Here is a 25720-nt window from a genome sequence, read left to right as displayed (position 1 = left end):
CACACATTCAGAGTATAAGGATGCGAAACTCCATAGGTGGAGGAGATCCGAAACGAGCACCCAATGCCGGACCTTCAAAATCTTAATAGTTAATACACCACACTTTCAGAAATTAAAAATCAAAATCCGAATGAATTAAGAAGCTTAATTAATACTGTAACGAATAATATGTAATAATGCAAAATGGCCTTTATTCAAGTACTTCACAATAACACTTATACTTTGCAACGAATATCTTGCTTATTAACCAAACTGATTTACAGCTCAAATGAAACTCTACTATTCAAAATAATACTGCTATAGGTCGCTAGATAGCGCTTAATCCAAATCTCAAATCAAACTGAATTACTTCTTACTCGCCTGCACCGCTTTTATAGTTTACGCTGCATACTTCTAGGCTCTTCGATTTCCAGAAGTTACTAGTTGTTTCGGCTATAAAATCGCCAGCCACAACTACGTGCACAAATTATTGCCCTCTCTTGTGACCACTCAGATAAGATATATGCATGTGTTTGTAGTTTACAGTCTCCCGCACACACATAAGCGTATAAGTAAATTAATCGGTGTGTGACATCTCATCTCTCGTTGCCTTGTATGTAAATGTTGCTTGTCGGAGTGTGTACATATGTGTAGACGCAATTATTGATTCGTTTATGTAGATCATAATGATTGAATTATTGATGTGAATTGACGTCACTGCTTAGCATCGACCTGGAGATGGCAGCACTCCTCAGTTTTGCTAATATTCGTAACACTGCCCTCCACCTAAGTCTGATCGTCCCGATCAGACAAATCTCCCAATCTAAACGCCGCTAGCATCTCCAAATGTACCACTCTTCTAATCCGTGGTTTCCCAGTGGTTTGTATGCGGTAGATGGTATCACTGATCTTCTTCACAACTTTGTACGGGCCTTCCCAACTGCACCGAAATTTGGCTGGAACACCTTTCCGCCGGTGAGGGTTGTTTAACAGTACCAAATCTCCCGCCAAGAAACCTTCCGAATTAGAGTTCTTGTCATGCCAGTGTTTCATCTTACTACTCATTACCCTGGGCCGTTCCTTCACACTCTGTTGTTTGGTCAATGAACCACTTCGTAGAGCTTGCGCTGGACGGATTTGCTTTGCATAATCGGTATCGATCCCACATTTCACAAGAGTAGTGCGCTCCGGCTTGAAACTACCCTCGCATTCTTTCTCGGAAATTCGTTGCTTCGTTTTCCTGCGTCTTTTAGGTTTTGTCAATGCCAGTGTTTCTCTCGCAGGTACTTTTGATTTTGATTTATTTGGCCCATTCGATCTATCAACCTTTGCCTTTGACTTTCGTGGTCTTTGTCGAGTATTTTCCACCAGTACCCGATTACTGCTGAACCCTTTTCCCAAACTAAAGTTAAGTGGTATGTCCTGGTTCTTATAGCGCATAATTTTCCTCTGCATATCGATCCTGACGTCATGGTCAACCAAGAAGTCCACTCCCAATATGACTTCATCAACGATCTCCGCCACAACGAATTTGTGTAGAACCATGACTTTTCCAATTAATACCTCACATACCACTTCGCCTTGGACTTGATTATATTCGCCTGTTACCGTACGCAACCTTGCTCCAGGTAATGACTTTACTCTCCTGTAGACCAAATCAGATCGAATCAAGGAATGAGATGCCCCCGTATCTACAGTCAGTACACGCTCTTTACCATCCACATTCCCTCTGACGGTAAGACTGCTTGATTTCCTTCCGATTTGCGACACAGATATCACAGGACATTCAACAGCTGGATCTAGCTCTCTACCTCTTACTCGCTCTTGCTCATCTCCTCCAGCTTTGCGTTTATGGCCACCCACATTGTTGGAACTATTAGGACCAAGATCGCAATGACGTGCAATGTGACCTGGGTTGCCGCACTTGAAACATTTAATAACTCCGGCATTCTTCTGTTGAGATCCCTTCAGTGCTTCCAAAATTGTTTCTACCCACTCTGGCCTTTCTACTTCCACACGGCGTGCTTTGAAAACTGGCTTAAACAGAAGCGACGCTGTTTCCTGTATCAGAGCATGCGATACCGTTTCAGCAAATGTTAGTTTGGGATTCGCATATGTAGCCCGCTTCGTTTCCACATCTCGTATGCCATTTATAAAACTCTGGATTTTTACCCTCTCGGTGTATTCCACGGGTGCGTCCGCATTTGCGAGATGAGCCAACCTTTCAACATCTGAAGCAAACTCCTGCAATGTCTCATTTGCTTTTTGGTAGCGGTTTTGCAACTCAATTTGGAATATCTGTTTCCTATGCTCGCTTCCGTAACGTCTCTCGACAGCGGCCATCAACGCTTCATAGTTGTTCCGCTCTCCTTCGGGAATCGTCTGTAGGATTTCGGCTGCTGGCCCTTTCAATGCCACGAACAGAGCTGCAACTTTATCTTCATCATTCCAGTTGTTCGCTGTCGACGTCTTCTCAAATTGGAGCTTAAATACCTGGAATGGAACAGAACCATCAAACGTTGGGGATTTTACCTTCAGAGTAGACGTTGATGCGATGAGAATTTTGTTTCCTGTGCCTCCAGCTTTGTTGAGATACGTTCTTCTTGTGCTTCGAGCAGTAATGTTATGCGTGCCTCTTGTTCTTTTAATTGTTCTGCAATTTGTGACGCCATGTGTGTTTTCTGTTCTTCCAATTGTGATGCCATATATGTCTTCTGTTCTTCCAGTTGAGTTTCCATCTTGGATGTTATCTGTGTCGACATTTCTGAAATGCGTGTATCTTGTGCTTCAATTTTCGATGTTACTGTCGACGTTTGTGCAGATATTGCAGCCAATATCACGTTCAAGTCTGTGCTGGTAACCGTTTGCGATGTTTCGTTTTTCTCTTCAATTTTTGTTGTCTCCTCGCCATCAAGATGAAAGACATACTCTTCCACATCAATTCCTTCTGCTTCCATTGCCTCTCGTAGCCGTGCCTGAAGTTCAAGTTTAACGCCGCTTGTATTCAATCCACGGCTCTCCAACTCCTTCTTTAGTTGCTGGATCTTTAATTCACTGAACTTTGCCATGTCCAAGTTGTATTCCCAATCTTCGGAATTTATTCAACAATTCCTCTTCTGACACCAATTGTAACGAATTTGCTTGCAAATCCTCTTATTTGCAACCCTCTGCTAAGTTCGTATCGCTAAACTGTTGAATAAATAACTCCAATATGTAATAATGCAAAATGGCCTTTATTCAAGTACTTCACAATAACACTTATACTTTGCAACGAATATCTTGCTTATTAACCAAACTGATTTACAGCTCAAATGAAACTCTACTATTCAAAATAATACTGCTATAGCTCGCTAGATAGCGCTTAATCCAAATCTCAAATCAAACTGAATTACTTCTTACTCGCCTGCACCGCTTTTATAGTTTACGCTGCATACTTCTAGGCTCTTCGATTTCCAGAAGTTACTAGTTGTTTCGGCTATAAAATCGCCAGCCACAACTACGTGCACAAATTATTGCCCTCTCTTGTGACCACTCAGATAAGATATATGCATGTGTTTGTAGTTTACAGTCTCCCGCACACACATAAGCGTATAAGTAAATTCATCGGTGTGTGACATCTCATCTCTCGCTGCCTTGTATGTAAATGTTGCTTGTCGGAATGTGTACATATGTGTAGACGCAATTATTGATTCGTTTATGTAGATCATAATGATTGAATTATTGATGTGAATTGACGTCACTGCTTAGCATCGACCTGGAGATGGCAGCACTCCTCAGTTTTGCTAATATTCGTAACAATACGAATTACTTTTTGTCGTCGTATGCATAAGACAGTGTTCAAAAAAAAAAATATCAACAAACACCACGAAAATAAAGCGCATGACGCATTCGTCTTTCGATTGTGAGAACACAAGTGTTGACTCAAATTTAACAGTGAAAGGGACGCGCCAATTGTGGAGGTAGCACATTTCAGCAAAAGCGCATTTTCCCTCGTCTCTTTTTCGTTTTATTTTGAATCACGTTTTATGGCTGAATTATATTCAATGGAAAGCGTGGCATAGCGTTTTATGTTTTTTTTTTTTTGTTGTTTCGCATATTTATTTGCTCGTGTTGCTGATGATGTTGGTGTTGACATTTCTTGTCTCACAGAATATTCAGCCCATCTGTCAACGTTATGCTGCTGTCACCTTTCTCTACTACATTTGCTGCTGACGATTGCCAAAGGAAAAAGTTATTCAAATATATTTACATATATGCATACTTATATGCAATACGAATATAAACTAGAGAGCGATCGAATGTCGTATTGTAGGGCCGATATGAACTTTGGCCAATTTCGGCCAAAGACGAACCGAATTTTCCACGAAGACTAAAATAATAGGTTTGTTCTTAGGGACACCTGATTGAAGTGTGGAGTAAATGGTTAATAATTTCTGATTTATGGTTCATAATTCATCATTTGTAATTCTAAGTTCAAACTTTAGAGTTCATAATTCATATTTCATCGCTAATAAATCATAATTCCTAATTCATAGTTCCTAACTCAATGCTAGTAATTCAAAACAAATAATTCTTTATTCACAATTCATAATCCATAGCTCATACGTCCTTATTCTTGATTCATGTCTCATAATTCCTAATCCATAAATCATTTGTAATTCATAGTTTAGAATTCACAATTTGGAACTCCTGATTCATGGTTCATGACTCATTATTTGATAGTTCCTTACTCCTAGTTCCTAATTCATAATTCCTAAATCAGAATAAGTTGTTCATAATTCATAATTCATAGTTGGTAATTCATAGCTCGTAATTGATTATTATTATTAGCCTGAAGGCACTGCGACCTTTGTGTAGATCTATTTTGCATAATTTATAACTGCAACCCCGATAACGTGCCATCTCGAAACACTCAGTGAGCTTAAATTCTGCTGAGCGCTTGCCATCCACTTCTGACCAAACGAATCTTGCTTCCTTGCACGAGGTAGGACTGACAAGCGTTCGTCTAGCTGACTCGAATATGCTTAAGCGGGGAATACAGAAATCTAGAGTTCCCTGCAGCTGAGCTCAGTAGCTTAAGTTAAACTACACAGACGTAAGATATTTTTCGCTTGAAGACCTATGCGACTTACCGCGAACTGCAGACAAAAAAATCTTCAATCTTCCCATTCACCTTGAAACCCTGGTACTCTAATCTACTACTCCAATTGAGCCTCCTCCTAGTTCAATTTGGGTTCAGTGAATAATTGAGTTCAATCTCTCAAGGCTATGGAATTTTTGTAGCTAGCAAAGGTGATGTTATATGCTCACAATAGCCCATAGCAAGAAATTTAGTTAAAGTCCCAGGCAAGACCGTCTTAGTAACACTGGGCACAGCAACACCAATTATATCAATCAAAGCTATATGTTGCACTTGTAGCCAGGGCACTATCCTTGGCGATGAACTCCACAAGAGATCGACGATGGCCCACCTGCAGCAGTGCAAGGACACTTTTCTAGCTCTATCCTCCACATCAAGTTTTCAGGACAGGTTACTGCCCAGTATTGTTCTTTGATATTTAACCCTATCAGGGTGGGCCAGCGCTACTGTTTCAATTGAAAGTAACCAGAAAGCGGCCATCTCCCATCTTCCTGCTTAAAGAACTAGCGTCGTTTTGCTCGTAGCAGCAGCCATCTAAACACCATGTCCAGGTAATACTACAAAAAATATCGCTTAGTATCCGCAAATTGTACAAACGTCCCTCTTCATCTCTTAAGGCAATTATTTGCTGCCACTGATTTCGAGGTCAATAAGGAGCTCGCTACCGTGAAGATCCACAGTAAATGAGACACTATAGCGTACCTCTAAGCATTCTTTCTGAACCCCTCACCAACGACAATTTTGTCGGACATTTCGCTGGTGAATAAGTTTAACCAAAGCACACAGAAGGCCCACTAAGTCTTTTTTAATGGCGCCATAGAATGCATTGCTAAATGAACCTTCGATATCACAAGAGATAGCTCAGATCCTTGGTGATCTTGAGAGAGTTTAAGCTTAATTGGACTTAAATTTGGGCAGGTGAGATACAAAAGAACACAATAATAGTATTATCGATTATTTCGGGCGACCTTGAGTTACAAAAAGAACACACCTCTTTTTTTTGGTAACCTAAATCGAACTGAACTTTTGCGTTTGAGAACAAATGTCCTAGGTCCGATAGTTCCCTACTTGGATATAACCATATACATATGTTATATATATTAGGGTGGGTCTATTTGTATGGACGAAAGTTAACCGATATCGTGCCATCGATTTTTCGATCGGATTTGGGCTCAGGAAAAAAGTTCCACTACCCATACCCAAAAAAATAATTTTCGAGTCTGCGAAATATCATTTTTTTGACTTTTTATCGACTTTGATTTTTAAGGTTTTTTCATGACCTACTAAAAAAATGTTCATATGTATACCCTGTCCGACCCAAAAATGTCCGCTAAAAACGTTGTCGATAACAGGTTTTTGAAAAAAATAAATAAAATATTAGTGAAGATCCACAGTACAGGACACACTATAACGTACCTCTAAGCATTCTTCTATGGACCTCTCACCAGCTAAAATTTGGTCGTACATTAGTGTGTGAATAAGTTAAATCAAAGCACATAGAAGGCCCACTAGGTATCATTCAATGGCGCCAGGGAGTGCATTGCTAAATGACCCTTCGATGTCACAAGAGATAGCTCAGGAAAATTCTTGGTGGCCTTGAGCCCGTCTAAGCTTAATTGGACTCAAATTTGGCAGGTGAGATACAAAAGAACACAAAAATTCTCTTTTCGATTATTTCGAGCGACCTTGAGCTACAAAAAGAACACACCGAATGCAAAAACTTTCAACAATTTCACCAATAAAAAAGCACAATTTGTTTAAAAGAGATTTTTGTCCAATGTTCTCCTCTTTTTTTTTTTTTGGTAACCGAAATCGAACTGAACTGTTGCGTTCGATAACAGAAGTCCTATGTTCTTTAGTTCCGTTCTTTGATATAACCATATGCATATGTTATGTATATACATACAAACATACAAACCCGTACGTGAATGCAAAAGGCGCACCTTTCTCTTGTGCATAATTCAATGGCGATGCTGTTAAATGCATTTCTGCGCCCAACAACAAATCACATTCATGCATTTTATTTCTTATGGTACGTAGTAGATATTTTTGTTGATTTTGGCGTTGTTACTGTTCGCAGGCAAGCGCTACAATTCAATGGGATTTATTGTAGTAGACTCGGCATTTTTTTATATATTTTTATTTTTTTATATAGTGCGAATACTATGTAGTATTAACAACTGCCTCAGAGTTTTATGATTATTGTTGTTGTCATTGCCCGCTTAACATCCATCATGTAATGATGTTGTTTTGCGCCGCTGCGGTGCTGTTGTTTGCAATTTTTCACTTGAAATCGCATTTTTCAATTTCAATGCAACGGCAAAAGTCGCTCACGGAAAGTTGCAGTGAAAAGCAAAAACTTACATCAGCAGCAAAAACTACTACAGCAACACATACTTGTATTGACCAAAAGTACAAAAGCAGTTTGGCGTTGTTCAAGCGAGTTGTTATTGTTTTGTTGTATACGCGCTACTCTTGTTAGTTGTTGCATATTTTTTTTTTTGTAAAGTCTATTGTTATTGCACTTGTTGCATGTGATTGCATATGTATGGTAATGCGTATGTATGTATGCATGCATATCTTATAAGCTTGCATCCAACTTTTTTCCCTACCGAGCATGGCATGGATTTTGAGATACGCAAAAAATTGTTTCAGTTTTATATACATTTTTGAAGAAAAAAATGTTTTTACAGTAAAAAAAAAATCTTGGTTCAAATAATAATTTTACTTAAATTATTGAGTAAAAAATAACAGTAAAAATTGTAATCATTCTTTTTTAAGAAAATAATCATATTATATTATATATTATTTTTCACCGGTGATTTATCTTTTAGGAAAACATTTCATATTTTGCCTCTATTTTTCGACTACAACAAATTTAAGTATGAAATTTAAAAGAAAACTATTTTTCAGATCAAAAGTTAGACTTTTAATTTCATTTTTAATTCTCCTTACAAAAAATAAATAAATAATTTGGTTTTGGTTTTTTAAAGTTCATATAACCTTACTGTTAAGTCTACGATTTTTATATTTCAATCCAAGCGTTAGAACTAAGTTTGACTTTCGTTGTTTTTTTTTTTAGGTCAAAAACCTTGTTTAAGTTTTTGTTTTGTTTTTATGTTTTAGATTAAAAAACCTGCCTAAGCGTTAGCTTCATTTTTGTTCCAAATAATTTGAAATATTTTTAAGTTATACTTTGATTTGTGTTCTTAAGCCAAACATTTTAATTTAGCTTATAGTTTTTAATTAAAAAGTTTTAGAAGAAATTTTATTACTATTAATATAAATTTAGAATTTCGCATCTAAATTTTTGGTTTTTGCACATGTCTTTTTGTTAAAAATTAAAACAAGAATATGGCTTACTTTTTGAGTAAAAAGTTAGATAGAAATTTCTTTTTTATTTTTCGCCTAAAAAATTTGATTCATGCTTATTGAGAAAAACGCATATAAAATTTGATTTTTATTTTGGAGAAAAAAAATTGAAGCTAAAATTTTATTTTTATTTAATTTTTATGAAAAAAATATTGTTTTAATATTTCTTAAATTTTTAAGTAAACGTTCTTTTTAAATAAGAAGTTAGTCAAATTTACCATTTAATTTCCACAATTTGACTTTACTTAGAGAGATACAAATTTGGCTTAAAATTTGATTTCAGTTTTAATTTTAAGTATTATTTTAATGCCAATTTTTTTTTTAATATTTTTTCCTTTAGTAAACTTAACTTTGTCTTTTGGGTAAACTTTAGAAGTTTTTTGGTAAAAAATAAAATGTTTTTTCAAATCGTGTATTTTCTTTAGGTTTAAAATGGAAACTTAGATGTGCTTGATTTTTGAGTAAAAAAAATATTTAAAATTTGATTTTGGTAATTTGACTAATATTTTAGAGTTAAAAAGTTTTATTTATATTTACTAATTAATAAAATTAAAGTGAAATAAAATTTTTATTTTTTAGATAAAAAAGTTACATTCAGCATTGACTTTTATTTGGTCATTATGTAAAAAATATTGTATTATTATTTTTTACTCCTATAATATTTTGGTTTAACCTTAAGTCAAATTTTGGTTTTTAAAGTATAAAGTTAAAGCCAAAACTAAATTTCCAATATTTGAATATATGTACTTCTCAACATACAATTTTAATAAAAAATTTTGTTTTAGTTTTATTTTAGTGTAGAAATATTTTTTTTTAATAATTTTTTTGTTAATTAAATTTTTAGTTAATATCAATTAAATTTTCAAAGTTTGGGTGAAAAAGATTTTATTGACTAACTTGTAAATTGCTCCATTTAACCAAAAACTATAGTTAAAAATTTGCTTCTGTTTTTTTAAGTCAGAAACTAATATATCGTTTCTTTGGCATATATAACTTAATCCCGACTTATAAAACCCCGAAACACTAAATCCCGAAACACATAATCCCGACAAGACCAAATCCCGACATCTCATAATCACGACACGACCAAATCCCGAGAACTCATAATCCCGACACGACCATATCCCGACATAAAAATCCCGACAACATGTAAATTGGGGACTTTAACATTTTTTATATATTTTGTCAGTATTTTTGAATTAGCTGGATTCAGTTTTCACTCAGTGATAAAACGATGCCATAAAAAATACACATCTTCGGTATTATTCTATTATTTTAGGCACCCCTTTTGCGTAGGCTACCTTCGGCCGCGACTCATAAAAATAATCCTTAGCCAATCCAATCCGGCTACGCGATCCACAGTATATCTGCGTAGAACACTTTACTGCGTAGGCGGCCTTCGGCAGCGCTTCATAAAAATAACCCTTTGCCGATCTAACACCGGCTACGCGATCCACAGTATATCTGCGTAGAACACTTTACTGCGTAATTTCATAATCTGAATAAAATTTAGAAATAATAATAATTTTATAATTTTCTAACAAGTTTAACTAAAATTTGTTTAATAACGAAATTTTAGTAAATTTGTCTGGATTATGTGCTGTCGGGATTTTGAGATGTCGGGATTTTGTTATTTCTGGATTGTTTCTTGTCGGGATTTCTGAAAATTGTTGGGATTTTGAAAGTTGGGATTATGAGGTGCAACCGTTTCTTTGGCATTGGACCGACGATATGTTAGAGAAATGGAAAAATATAAGACCGATTTTTAGTTCTTTAGTTAGAAATAATTTCAGTTTAAAGCTTATATAAAAGCTTAAGTTTCGCTTTAGCTTTACAAGCTACTTACTTTTACTGTTTTTTACGTTTTAAGAATAAAAAAAATTTACAAAAAAAATTTAAAAAAAAATTAGAAATAATGTTTAATCTTTAAAGTCGTATATTTTAACTAAAATTTTAATTTCATCATTTAAGCGAAAAAAGAACTAAATTTTAACTTTGGAGAAATTAAATGAGGGAAAATTGATTTTTTATATTTTTTAAACCAAAACTTAAACTTAACTTGGCTTTTATTTTATTTTTAAAGAAGAAAAGTATTTTTTTAATCTTTTGGGTATAAAAATAATTAATTTTAAGCAGAGCAGCTCTGTACTTTTTTAAATTAATAATAAGACTTACAAGTTTGACCTCCTCATGTAAGCCGCCGTGGTGTTGGGGTAGCGTACTTAGCCTATCGCACCGAAGATGCTGTGTTCAAATCCCGGGCAAAGCATTGTCAAAAGAAAATAGTTCTTTCAATTTGAAAACAGTTTTTCTAGGAGGAGTCGCCCATCGACAGTGATTTGGCAAACACTCCAAGTGTATTTTTGCCATGAAAATCTCCTCAGTGAAAGCAAATCTGCCTTGCAGCTGCCGTTCGGAGTCGACGTAAAACATGTGTCGCCAATTTGTAGTAAAAAATTAAAAAGGAGCACGACACAAATTGTAAGAGAAGCTCGGCCTTAATCTCTGCGGAGGTAAATCGTGTCATGACATAATTTCTAGTTTGGATTTGAGCAACTTTTCATTTTGTTTTACTTAATATCAAATATTCTTCTAAAAATATTTACTTCCTCATCAATTTCCCATGCATAAGTATATTTTTTTTTATTTTCCGTCAAGCAACAGAATATTCCATCATTTTCCACGCCAACGAATAAAAACAGAAAAATATTTTCTATGCCGCATATTCGTTTTGCATGACAGCGTTCTTTCGGTTTTTTTTTTACTATAACAAAAAATTTCTATTTCATTCGTTATTTCCCTCTTTCGCGGAAATCATGCATCAATTTCCTTTTCGTTTACTACTCAAAGTTTTTATAAAATCATCAAAATGTATCAAATGAACCGTTCCATTCGATTCATTGGCAATATATAAGATTTCACTGTATGCTTTGTTATAATGGCTACAACAGAGGTCATTGTGGGTCATGAGACGCCTGCTGAAGAAGAAAGCTGTAGTAACTTTATTTCTTTTCATGTTTGTTATTCCTACTTGTTTGTGTGCGCTTATGTTGTGGGGCTTGGGCTACTCGTACTGTTTGTGCATTGTTTACAGGTGAGTGATGAACCGCCACGTGACGCCACGACGTCATTTAGCAATCTGTTGTTTGTTGTTGTTGCAGCGATCATTATCGACTCGAAACCATTATGGCGCTATAAGATTTTTAAGTGAGAGAAAAAGAAAACACTTTCGTTTTATGTGGTGAATTTTTACTAAGTTTCGTTTTGGTGGTCTGCCATCAATTAGTAATAATTAAATTTTTTCTTTTGAATGTATAAAGAAAAGTATAAAAAGAATATAATTAAAAGAAATAATTGTTGAAAGAAACTTTTAATTTCAAACTTATTTTAATTCCGTAAGAAAAGCGTTATTAAAGAAAGTTCAAACTCCTCAAAAGATATAAATTTGACTTCAAAGGCATCAAACTTGAAAGAGATGAAACAGTTTAGGCTTACGGCTTTACTCAAAGCTGTGGTTCCAATTTACTCTAGGAGACTGCTCCTTGATATATGATGATTTTTTTATTATTGTGAAACCTCACAAAGAACTTACTAATGAAAAGAGATAATACTTGTTTCCAAGTCATCGTATACTTCAATGGCAGAGCACTATCAGCTCCATACTCTGTGCGGTCATAATGCATCCAACCTCATGGAGGTCATGTTAAAGTGAGGTCAAATTTAAAAGGCTGCAAAGATTGCTGGCGATACACCGCGGTTTAAAACCCATCCTATATAACGGCATGTCGGTTTGACGTCCGGCACTCGAAAGAAATAACATAGTCTGCAGTACTACAAAAGTACATCGATCAGCGGCAAGGCACTTTCCCTAGTACCACAAAGGCACTGAAGCTTATGTCAGCCCACCTCCCAACTGTTGGAGAAACTAATATCAAGTTGATTTGGCGGTTATATTCAATGCCGTCCTGCCCTGGAGAGCAATTAACCTGCGTAATGCCAAAAACAAATTCAACATAATTTCACAGAGGTATATGTAGATGGTACGATATCGCAAGTTAAGACCCTTAGTCCACGGCCATTTTTACTGAAGGCTACAAACTTAGTGACAATTTCAGCAGTGCGATCTAATCATCTGTATCTATACTTAATCTTTAGCGTCTTTCATAGAGAATTAAGACCCATAAAAGAGGCCACTCGTTGGTTGCAATCCAAAAATCGCACATCCGTGCCAATTAACTCTGCCAGTAAATCAGCAATCAAAGACCACAAGGATAGGAATACTGCATTAAGGGCTGCAAAATACTGCATGCTAAATGCAAATGAACTAACCTCTGAGTTTGCTATAGTTCCAAGATCAAAGTGGTTTTTCTTGGAACTGTGCTGCCTACAAACTAAGGAGGACTACGATTGAATACACCGAGCTAAACAGATTACCACTCTTCTAAATGTGTGCGTAGTGTGCCTCGTGTCATTTTTTCACCCATAAATTAGAAGTCAGAGGTACAATGTAGCCCACATCTTAGGTGTAGAGACAAACTTGGCATAAATGATAACCAAACCAGGCTCGCGATTTACCTTTATCACCTCCCCTTAGGTTCATTAATTGAAATATTGCCTATCCGCTGTTTAGTGGGAGTTCACGGTGAGCGCATGAGAATCCGAACAATTTCAGTCTGAGCTTTAGGGACTACTAGGAGCAAAAAAGAGTGGAACACTACTTTTGCAGATGGTTAGAGCTAGGGTGACGGCAATCATCACAGTTACGTTTGCGGCCATGAATATACAACTGTTACAACTTAAATACCGTTATGAAAACAGTTACGGCTACGGTCACTGTTACATTAACTTTTACCGATACTTTTACTGTTGCTACTATTGTGAATGTTATTAGTTCTGCTATTGTTATTCTTAATCTTAGCGCTACTCTTACGTTTACTACCACTCTTACTTTCACCTTTACCGTTACTCTTACTTTTACTCTTACTCTTACTTTTACTCTGCCTATAACTGTAACACTAACTTAAAATCTAACTCTAACTTTTTTTTATTGGACGTTGGGGTAGCGTACTGCCCTCAAGTGGCCAAATGAAACCAGGCTAATCCTTTTCATGTTTCCACACCCCGTGGGACCTCCGTTAGAGATAACTATACGCGGGGAAAGGCGATTTAGTCGCCACTGCTTCGCATGCGCATTTCTCTGCGATCCATTCAGTGATCAATTTCGCCATAACTAGAAAGGCCATCTTGCTCACAGCAGTATAACAATTTTTTGTCTGCACATTCGGTGAGCTAAGATTCTAATGGAAGGCTCCTCTCTATAAACTCTGTGTACAGAGAGCCTTTCGTCGTAAAAACGATGACAGTGAAACATGACGTGTTCTGCGTTTTCCAATTCGGCGGGACATTGTGTATAGAAAGGATCCTCCCCTATCCTACGCTTATATAGATATTCCTTGAAAAAGCCGTGCTCGCTCAATGTCTGTGTGAGGTGGTAGTTTAGTTCGCCGTGTTTCCGCTTGCCACCTAACTATTGCTCGTGACCTTGCGCTTTTCTTAACATCTTCAGATGGTCAGCCGATTCCAATGCCATACAGATCGGCCATTTCACTTGAGAGTAGATCTACTGCGATTATCCAGGATAAAACATGGATCGCGTTGTCGGGCAACGTCCGTTAAGCACAAGGACGTTGTTGGGCATTATTCGCGTTAGGGATCGATTTACTCTAGAAACTTTCTCTCCCACCGCCCTGGAGTATTCCTTAAAAGATAGTTTTGCGTCAATGTTTACTCCTAAATATTTCAAGAAATTCTTTGAATTTATTTCGCAATCTCCTATGGTTGCGACTAACTCATCCAAAAACCACTTCTGTCTTATTGCTAGCCATCTCAGCCCCATGTTCTTCACTAACTCGTTCTAACTCCAACTCAAACTCTAACTCTTACTCTAATTTCAGCCCTATCTCTACCTCTTTTTCTTACATTACCCTTACACTTATCTAATCTTACTATTATTCGGACTCCTTCTTTCACTCTTATCTCACTCTTACTTTTACTGTTATTCTGACTTATGCTTTTGCTCTTACTTTTACTCTTTTTTTTTGTTTAAGGTCAAGTGGTAAGTAAGTTAAAATTTTTGGCCCAAGAATAAAACGTTACGTATTAGAAAACTTTCCAAACTATGGGACTTAGTTTTGAAAATAAGCTTGAGTTAAGACAAACTAAGAGTTGTTTTGTGATTCGGTTCATGTCAATCTCAACTTTCCTTGAGCAGATCAGCGTAATATTTAAAACTCAAGTTCAAATACCACTTTTTTGTTGAGCATCAATTCGATGCCTTGCGCGTTGCCTAAAAAATGTTACATATGTGTTTGCACTAACAAATTCAAAAAAAAAAAAAACGAAACATTTGTGGTTGTATGAACACAATGCTCCTAACGAAGACGTAATGATAGTTAATCTGTTTTGCGACCGATGTCAAGAACCAACAAAAAAAAATGCTGCAGGTGATTGGAATGGACCTGACGCACTTCAAATATCGTATGAGGGCGTCCCCCAACAATCTCGTTAAACAGGTGTTGGTGTTGGTGTTATTGTGAGTGTAATGTTCGTTTATAATTAGTTGGCGAACAAGAAATGTTTTTGTGTGTCTGACGCGTGAACGTGATTGTACTTTAAAATAAGTTGATTTGTTAAATTTTGCGTTTTTTTCTCAGCACTGTTAAATTGTAGTGAGTAATTAATGTTATTTTGTTGTTATATTTGTCATATTCAACATGTCATTTGTGATACAATTTATGAATTTACATAAATGGTTGTTTGTAAGTATGAAGGTAATTTTTGCCGCTCATGTAAACTCAAGGTCATTTCCGGCCGGTGCGCTAACCAACTTTAAAGCATTATTACCGCTATTGCAATATTGAACAAATTCACAGAATTCATATTTGTATATAAATTCAAATTTATGTTTGATTGTGTATGTGAATATATATAAACTTATTTTATGCAGATATTTCTTAGCGACTATCGGCTGCGTTTTGTCCATTGATTGAACGTAACCTCGAACACGTTTGATCGACAAATTTGCTAATGCTTACTAAATGGTTTTTTTATACCATTTTGATTTTATTTGCTGCATACTTTGTTGGCGTTTAATTTTCACAAAGCTTTTGTTAAATTGTCAAGCCAACACGTGATTTCAATTACATATTTCTTTGAAATTTATTTATATGTAGGCACATAGAAATAAATTGTCTACAGTGACTTATAGTCCAAGAACCCGTGACTGCCAGACCTTCGTCATTGTATAAAAGTTGAAAATTCAGTGCATACTTCCGACTGAAGCAGGATCGTTGGTATATTATAAAACTTGAGTCATAATGGCTTTAACAGATATCGTCTTCGTCACGATATAAGAAGCAACTAGCCTCATTGCCAGACACTTTCCATAGTGGCTTTGTCCAGCCAGACACTTTTTGTAATGCAAAACTTTACTTTTTCATAAAATGAAAGCTGAAAGTTTTTTACGGCAAACAAATTTCAAAAGTTTTTTTTAAGAATTTGTATTCGGATTTCAGTATAAAATTGCTACGATGTTCTTTGAAGTTTAGAAGGATTAAAAACTTTTTTTGGGCGGGTACAACTTTATGTGAAAACAACTTCATAGCTTAAAAGGACATTAAACGGAAATGTGAAGCTCCTCAGGGCCAAAATAATGACATATCAATTTGAAAAATCGAACGTCAAATAACCAAGTTACAACGAAAAAACCTTTTCGGCTGTATTTGAAGGATCAACAAATTTTTTTTTTCCGAAACCCTCACAACATAATCTTTAAATTTAGGGGCGGACATTAGCAATTTTTTTTTTTGTATGGGGACCAACTTAGTGTAATACACACATTGTTTTCCTAGGAAATTGATTTGACTAGCATTTCAAATAATTTCACTCCCACTCAATCTCTGCATTGCTCTCAACCAATATTTAATATTTGTTATAAAAATACTGCCCAGATTTGCAAAATTTTATACATCACCATAACAAATCACGCCAGATATATCTGTGTCACGAAATTTGACGCCAACTAAGAGCACCAAGTGAGGTCATGTCTTTTTTAACCTCCCACCGCCAACTCAGTATAGGTCTCTCGCTTCCTTTGCTTCCAAGCTACGGTGCCGATTTAAATACACTCTTGGTCGAAATGCCTTTGCCCATTGCTCTGTAACCACGTGTGCGCCCCGTGTCTTCTGCTTCCTTGCGGGTTCCACCGCAATGCTTGCCTTGTTATATTGTCTGGAGGCCTCCTAATCGAGTGTCCAATCCACGACCACTTGGGTTTTGCAATTTCTGTGACTGCTTTTATTTGGCTTGTCCTTCGCCATAATTCGTCATTTGTTATTATTTCGGGCCATCGAATTTACAGGATTCGGCGTAGGCATCTATTAATAAAAACTTGTAGGCGATTCTCACACATATAGCACATATAGCTCATCATTATATCTCCTTCGATACTTGCCGTCGGCATCACGGATAGGACCATACATCGTGCGGAAACCCTTTTCTCTCGAGCACTCTCTTAGCCGTTTCATCTGCTCTAGACACCGTCCATGTTTCCGTGCCATAACTCAGACAGATATACTGAGCATCAATTTTGTTAATCGAGACAGTACTTGACTTCTCATGTGTCTACTTATAAGGCAACTAAAATCCACATCGCATTCCTAAGTTGTCCGCTGAACTTGGACATACTTTCCAATGAGGCAAGCAACAAGCATCGAATTAGGACTCTGTTTCTGATAATAACCACGGCAAACGCTTAACGGACTACGATTTGACATATCATAACTTGTTAAACCTCTAAAAAGAAGCCCATAGTGTTTACATGACTGTTCCGTATAAAAATACCTAAACTTATAAAGACCAAAAATAATTAAAAAGTTCCACCCACTCTCTTTCAAAAAAAAAAAAGCCAGTAGACCCTTACCCATTATTGTCTATATCTGTCCCGAATTTCAGCCAATATGTTCAGCGTGATTGAGTGAGGCGCAACGCCGCCTAATTTTCAAAACTTTATGAAGCCTATATTTTGGGCATTGTCTTATCAACGTATTGAGAAAATTCCATATGTGTACATCGCTTGAGCCATCTGCGCGCGCCCATAAAGAACACACACCCACATAAACTTTTGCTTAAAAGATACTATCAAACGAATATATTTATGAGTCACTGTATGATAAATTAAAAATGTATATAAGTGTGTACACTTTACAATTGACCGAATACCTTGGACATACCTATAAATACATTCGCGTGTGTCACTCGCTACTTTGGTATTACCACAAAATGTGGGTCAGTCATTTTGGAATAATCTTCGCGCATGCGCACTGTGTGCCCCTAAATAATGACAAAGCTCGCAATATATGCATACTTTTATTTAAAAAATATTTTTTGTTTTTTGCTAGCATATAATCAGATTATTTCAACCTTGATTTTTGAGCATCTGATTATTTTTCATTGCAAATATTTAAACAATTACTTTTGTTTCTTCTTTTTCAGGTACGTATCACACATTTTTGCATTAAATTCAAAGCTTAATTTTTGTGGTAAGTTGCGCATAGATTTCAAGTGTTAATAATAACTAAATCTAAGCGTGTATCATCAATAAATATTCATGAGTATTCTGTGTTAAACAAAAAAATATTTTTTTTTTCACAAAAATTTTGATCTAAAACTGAAACTGCCATCGTTTACTGATTAAACATTTTTTTTTCATAGAACGTGTTTCTAATTTCATTTAGTATTCCAAATACAGCCGAACAATAAGGAAATGCTATTTTGCCAATTTATACTTGGTTTTTATGAAACTCGTAGCCACATAGTAACTGCATATTAAGTGAACTGATTTTTCTTCCGCCAATCACTTAGAGTGACTTGAAGCATCCTAATTTTTTCACTCACGCATTGTTCTGCATATTTCAAAACAAACATAATAAACAATTTTAGATTTTTTCGATTTTATGACGTAATACATGTTGAATATTAATCATGATGCATTAGATGTTATGAGTTAGGTTATAGCAGGCGCGGATCTACCCCAAAAGGTCGAGAAATCCGAATTTGGTTCTTACTTACTTACTTAATTCTAATAATCAAATGATGTATAAATTTAATTGCTGAATTGTAATTCCAAGCACCCTCTATTCAAATGATTTTTAAATACCCAAAACAAGATACAAAAAAGGAACATTCCGGGTATTTTTATGGTATTTACCCATAAAAATGGTAAATACCCGGTAGAATCCCAACTCTAAACATTGAAGAAAAATTTTGCATTTTTCTTGAGCATGATAATAGCAGTAGGCACAACATTTTGGCATTTCACGATGCATGCCAATTTATACATGAATACCGCTTTTATAAAAATAAAACAAAATTTATGAAACTTTTTGATACCATTCCCCCCCCTCTCCCCCCCCCCCCCCCCTTCTAAGCTCACGATCCGCCACTGGATTATAGTGTTACCAGAATTCGTTTGACGACGAAACGGAAGAACCCCATTTAGATACCAGGACTTATGTTATAGAATAACTCCGTCCTTTTGGCAAATACTCCAATTTTTCTACGAATTTGCTTAATTGCTGCCTCAAGATCTGACAACTCGGCCGCCCCAAATAACTGGAGTCTTGGTGGCGAGCGCAGAACTTGAACGCAGAACGTGTTCAACCGTTTCTTCCCGCATCTCGCACTTCCTACATCTGTGACGCCAAAAGGCGGGACAGTCCCTGCTTGTTTTATGCCGAGTCCGAACGGCATCTGCAAGGCAGATGAGTTTTCATTGAGAGCTTTTCATTGCAGATATACATTCGGAGTGCTTGCCAAATACTGCTGTTAAAAAGAAATCGATTTGTTACCAAAATTCTATCCATATGTTATCAAAAGGTTATCGAAAAGTAGTAGGTGTCTTATCGATGGGGTATAGACGATTTATCGATTTGTTACCAAACTATTATTAATTTGCTCTCGTACACAATAAGTTACCGATTTTTGTAAATAAGTTAGCTGTTTGTTATCGAAAAGCTATTGATTCGTTAATGAGAAATTATCGATATGTTATCAAAAGGTTATCAATTTCATATATTGAAAAGTAATCGATTTGTTTTCACAGTTCTACCACTTTGTTATAGGCGTGTTAAAGTCATCGATTTGTTATCGAAAAGTTTTTGATTCGATATCAAAATGTTATCGACATGTAAGCGAAAAGATTTCCTATCTTTTTATACTCAGCTGAGCAGAGTTCACAGAGTATATTAATTTTGTTCGTACCCCGTAACAGCATAAACTAATAGAGATAGATATAGACTTCTATATATCAAAGTGATCTGGGCGAAAAAAGAAATTCATTTAGCCATGTCCATCCGTCTGTCCGTAAACACGATAACTTGAGCCAATTTCGAGGTATCTTAATGAAATTCGGTATGTAAGTTCCTGGTCACCATCTCAGATCGCTATTTAAAATGAACGAAATTGGACTATAACCACGCCCACTTTTTCGATATCCAAAATTTCGAAAAACAGAAAAAGTGCGATGATTCATTTCCAAATACGATGAAACTTGGCAGGTGGGTTGAACTTTTGACGCAAAATAGAAAATTAATAAAATTTAGGACAATGGGCATGGCACCGCCCACTTTTAAAAGAAGATAATTTAAAAGTTTTGCAAAAAGTTTGGCAGTCGTGGAAGATATCATGATACAATTTGGCAAGAACGTTATTCCTATTACTATATGTGTTCTAAACAAAAATTTGCAAAATCTGATGACGAACACGCCCACTTTAAAAAAAAAAAATTTAAATCAAATTTTAACAAAAATTGTATATCTTTACAGTATGTAAGTAAATTATGTCAACATTCAACTCCAGTAATGGAATGATGCAACAAAATACAAAAATAAAAGATAATTTCAAAATGGGCGTGGCTTCGTCCTTTTTCATTTAATTTGTTTAGAATACTTTTAATGCCATAAGTCGAACAAAAATTTACCAATCCTTGTGAAATTTGGTAGGGGCATAGATTCTATGGCGGTAACTGTTTTCTGTGAAAACGGGCGAAACCGGCTGAAGCCACGCCCAGTTTTTATACACAGTCGACCGTCTGTCCTTCCGCTCGGCCGTTAACACGATAACTTGAGCAAAAATCGACATATCTTTACTAAACTTAGTTAACGTACTTATCTGAACTAACTTTATACTGGTATAAAAAATGGCTGAAATCCGACTATGGCCACGCCCACTTTTTCGATATCGAAAACTGAAAAAATGCTATAATTCTATACCAAGTACGAAAAAAGAGATAAAACATGGTTGGATTGGTTTTTTGACGCAAAATATAACTTTAGAAAAAACTTTGTAGAATGGGTGTGACATCTACCATATTAAGTAGAAAAAATGAAAAAGTTCTGCAGGGCGAAATCAAAACCCCTTGGAATCCTGGCAGGAATACTCTTCGTGGTATTGTATATATAAATAAATTAGCGGTACCCTTTAGATGATGTTCTGGTTCACCCTGGTCCACATTTTGGTCAATATCTCGAAAACGCTTTCACATATAAAACTATGGGCCACTCCCTTTAAAACTCCCCATTAATACCTTTAATTTGATACCCATATCGTACAAACACATTCTAGAGTCACCCCCGGTCCACCCCTTTATGGCGATATCTCGAAAAGGCGTCCACCTATAGAACTAATGCCCACTCCCTTTTAAAATACTAATTAACACCTTTCATTTGATACCATATCTTAACTTAAAAATCTTAGTCTTCCAGACTTGCGCCTGCGTGTTTACACAACGAACTTCTGGAGTACTTGGTACTTTTTATGGTGATTTGAATGTTGAAACCTTCAATTCAGAATATACATTTTCTGCGAAATTGATTCAACAGTTATTTGACCTGTCAGCCGGCTGATTTTACCTGCATTTTCTTTCAGTGTAAATACAAATGCTAAGGGCATGTTTAGTTGATCGCTAACTCGCGCATGTCCTACAAAGACAAATTCTCCCAACAATACGAATGACTTTTTTCTTTTACAAAAACACCAAAAAAAAAATCTTGGTTTTGTTAAAACAATTTGTAAAATAATTCACGTTTAGCTGTCTAATTACTCTCATATTTCTTAATTAAGTTACTTTAATAACTCATAAAGAAGTCAACATAATTACGAGCCATTCTCTTGCTGCACAACAAATTCATCAGTGCTTTTGCTTTGTTTGGATTTTACTTGTACTTTCAGTTTGAAAGAAAATTTATTTAAAATAAAAAAAAAGATAAAAAGAATTATGGGGAATTTAAGCCAAGATAAACTTGGATGAAAATGAAATTATACGCCAAAACAATGAAGCAATCAACAATTAAAGAGATTAAAATTAAGTACTTAGTATTCCACAAAAATTAAAAAGTAAAATTAATGAGAAGACAATCACAAAAACAAAAAATTTAAAAGCAATCTAAGAGATAAATAATGGAATGGGGAAATAAAAAGTGAATTTAAACGTTTTACGTTTGCGCGTATGCCGCTCAATAACAACAACACGTGGGACTTATGTGGAAATGTTGCTGGAATGGGAGTAAGGTGGGCATCGTTAACAAAAAAACAAACAAACAAAAACCTATGGACAATAAACCAACAAAAAAAAGACAAGAAAAGCATTGCTCTTGGCGTTTTTGCTTTGAGGTCAACAAACAGACCGTAAAAATGTATTCAAATGCAAATAAGTTTGAACAAAACAAAAAAAAAAAAAATCCAACTAGATTTATAGAAATTGTACCATTTTGTATTAAGTTTTGAATTTTGCTATGTATGTGTGTGTGTCATATACCCACAATTAGGTAATAAAACATTACGGATGTTACAATTGGTTTTAAGTGAGCTGTAAATTTGATATTTTTTCTCAAATAAATAAATCAGGTAGAAAATATTTCACAATCCTTGTTTTCAAAATAATTAAAGCTCAAAATATAATTTATCTTATAACTTACTCAGTTTATAAGTATATATGGAAGTTTGTATGTTGAAATGTTGTCTATGGATTCAATTTAACCAGCAGATAGCCTACAGTATAAGAATTAATTGCTCTATATTGTGGTGAATTTTAGCAACACTAAGCTGTTAGTAAATAAAGGCACAACAACAATAAAGCTGCCACTCTCATGTACACGAATTTAATCCATTTACACACGTACATATAAGGTGACGAAGAATAACTTACGCACACACATGTCATCAGCTGAAGTTAGTTGCTCACACATACACATGCATATATGTTGCTCAATTACCAAGAAGGAGATACAGCAGTTCTAGAAAGCGAAACGTCTAGACTTTAGTAGAAATATGCGAATGAAACAACGGAGAGTATAAAAGCAGCGCAAGGTGGGTAGCTAGTAATCAGTTTGATTTAAATATGCTATCATTTGCGAAGTGTAGGCTAATAAAGACCATTTTGCAATACAGACTATTGGAGTGATTTATTCAACGGTTTAGCGATTCGAACGTTAGCAGAAGATTTCGAATAAGCGGAATTTCCCAAAATTCGTTACAATATTTTTTAGAAAGGGGATGCAATGTCCCTTTAGAAAAGATCATTTTTAAAAACTTCTAAATTATGTATACTGACCTAGATCAATGTTTTGAGTATATGGGTCGTACACATCGAGATCCAAGCAGTTTTGAAAAAAGGCACAATGCTAACTCCCTCCACACTCCGCCTCTGGAAACCTTGTTTTAATAGTTACAATGCTGAATATATAATACGAAATCGGTCACCACGAAGCTGGGGGTAGGGTGTTTGCCTACTATTACAACGATCCTGGGCAAAGATCCTGGGCTCAAAGGGTAAAACGACATCAAAATCTGTAGAACAAGTTTTTTTAATTTTCGCCCCTCGTCAGTGGCCTATACTGCGAGTGTACTTCTGCCATAAAAAGCTTCTCTTCATCAACTTGTAGACGCCATTCAACCCCCCCTCCCCCCGCCATTTTTAGGAAAAATCGAGAAGTAGCACGACGCACGTGGGAAAAGAAACTCGGCCTTAATCTCCTCGGTGATATATCGTGCTTCATATTTATTTTATATTTACTTATATCCAATCTAAGAGTATCAATGATTGGCCTAACGGGAGCATAAAAACTATACAATCCCGCCTGCATACCCATGCAGCTGCAACAAGCCTTCAGAATCCGGGGCAGCTTGAGTGCAACCCATATGACCATAGCAATCTGGCGCAATCTAATATCAGACAAACGGAATATATGGTCCCGTTCCTGAGCTTCAAAAGCAGTGCTGTACTTATAATGCAATAGCCATGGATAGTTGAACTTTGTCGAGCGTTTGAAGTCAACAACTCTCAAAAAAAACCTCGATACGCAGCAAGAGGTGGTGGCAGCGCAGCACTTGCTTTGCTGGCTCGAAGCCCACTTGTCCTGAAGCAGAGAGCAAGTGACCAGCAGAATTCCGAAAACTGCCCTTGACAGACACATTCACTTAGCCAGTACCTACGTGGGCCAGGAGATCAGCCTTACAGTTTCCAGGGATATCCTTATGCCCTGGCTCCAATATAACCTTTATCATAAAGAAGTAAGATGCCAAATCTCTCAACCGCACAGTTGAGGGAATATAATTAGTGAATGTGATGTGAATGATGTAGTGAATGTAATGATGTGATGTGAAATAGTCTGTTCTGCCAGGGCTGAAGTCGAAGAGGTTCAGAGTGATGGATCTATTTCAATCAATTCACTAAACTGAAAACCTTTATTAGATACTGGGACCAACATATTCTAAATACTAGAAATTTCCTAGGATAACTATCCCGACCCTTTTAATTAACTGGCTGCTTGACGCACAGATAACATGCTGTATCACTCCTAATAGCTGGCGTTTTAGCAAGCGTAGGGCACGAGTACAAAACGTGCTCGTTCGTTTTCTCCTCTGACTTGCATTTCCTACATCTGCTATCCTTGATCAAGCCTTATTTAGAGGTATCTGACGCCAGAAGGCAGTGTCCAGTCAGAACACTCGTTATGAGTCTGCAGTCCTCTCTTTTTAGTCCGATTCCTACCATAGCAAACTGTACGGTTAACTCTGGAAATGTATATATCTATATATCTATAAATCTTATAAAATAAAACCGCTAAATGCCATGTATGCACATAACTTCACACAGAATGCTCCGATTTTAAAACGGTTTTTTGCATTTGAAAGCTTAGCTACGTGAGATGGTACAGTTAGTGTAATTTGAAGGTATGTATTATAGGGGCGTGGCAAATTGCCAAAATGTCATAAAAAAAATCATAAAATTTTTGTTTACACAGCTATAACTCATAAACGGATGGATGGATTTAAAAAATTCTACTTTTCAGTAAAACTTTGAAATATTTACCTTCGATCTGCATCAAAAAAAATACTTGATTCCTTTCTTATATCAGCCAAATTGTTTAAACAAAAGTAGCATTTTTATCAAAAAATGCGTATGTGTGTTTGTTCGCTGTGAACTGTCCGCGCTAATTGCTTTTGAGTGAGGCTTGATGCGACACATACGTACATACATAGAATTCGCTGCGTTATTTAACTTCGGGAGTACATTTATATGTATGGTTGTATGTATGTATTTTCATATCATATCAGCTTGGCATATTTATGCGTTGTTGCCAAGTTAATGCAACATAAATGGTTAAGAATGCATACATCTCTTGAAAAATACTCTTTCGTTAAAAATATTGAACATTTCCTTAAAATTCTTAAACAAAAGTTTAATTTGTTGGTATTTTTGCATGTATCACTATCACTATCAGTACATAGTATAAAAAAAGTCGCTTTTTCTGTCCCTATGTCCTTTGAATGCTTAAACCTTTAAAACTACGCAACGGATTTGGATGCGCTTTTTTTTAATAGATACAGTGATTGAAGAGGAAGTTTTGTATGTATAATAACATCCATTAAATAGTGGAGAAATACTGTTATTTTTGAAGTTTCTAATATGATGTAGGTAAGTATAAATATAAAAGATAGTGGTGTTAGTTGCACTCTTTACAACTCAAGAACGGATGAACAGATTTGGCTGAAAATTGGTGGAGGGGTAGCTTAGAACCAGGAGACAGACATAGGATACTTTTATCCCATTCTGGCTAGGGTCCTGAGATCAAAACGTGGACCTGGGTAATCTTGGGATATGTTTGTACA

The 25720-nt window shown here is 35.9% G+C and overlaps 1 protein-coding gene across 9 annotated transcripts in view; it reads left to right on the top strand.

Moving 5' to 3' along the window:
* Nucleotides 1-25720, top strand: part of LOC137251091 (uncharacterized protein DDB_G0288805) — a 263301-nt gene that overhangs the window by 107213 nt on the left and 130368 nt on the right. Inside the window, exon 3 of one of the 9 annotated variants that reach the window (XM_067785146.1) lies at nucleotides 18044-18252. The exons of the other annotated variants lie outside the window; for them this stretch is intronic. Within the exon in view, the coding sequence (XP_067641247.1) occupies nucleotides 18044-18119 (76 nt within the window). The 3' untranslated portion in view covers nucleotides 18120-18252. Of the gene's footprint in view, nucleotides 1-18043; nucleotides 18253-25720 lie in introns of those variants that run through there. 9 annotated transcript variants of the gene reach the window in all.

Source organism: Eurosta solidaginis, chromosome 1 (genome assembly GCF_040869045.1).
Source record: "Eurosta solidaginis isolate ZX-2024a chromosome 1, ASM4086904v1, whole genome shotgun sequence".
NCBI lineage: Eukaryota > Metazoa > Arthropoda > Insecta > Diptera > Tephritidae > Eurosta > Eurosta solidaginis.
The sequence above is the reverse complement of the archived record's forward strand: the minus strand, read 5'-3'. Positions and strand labels throughout refer to the sequence as shown.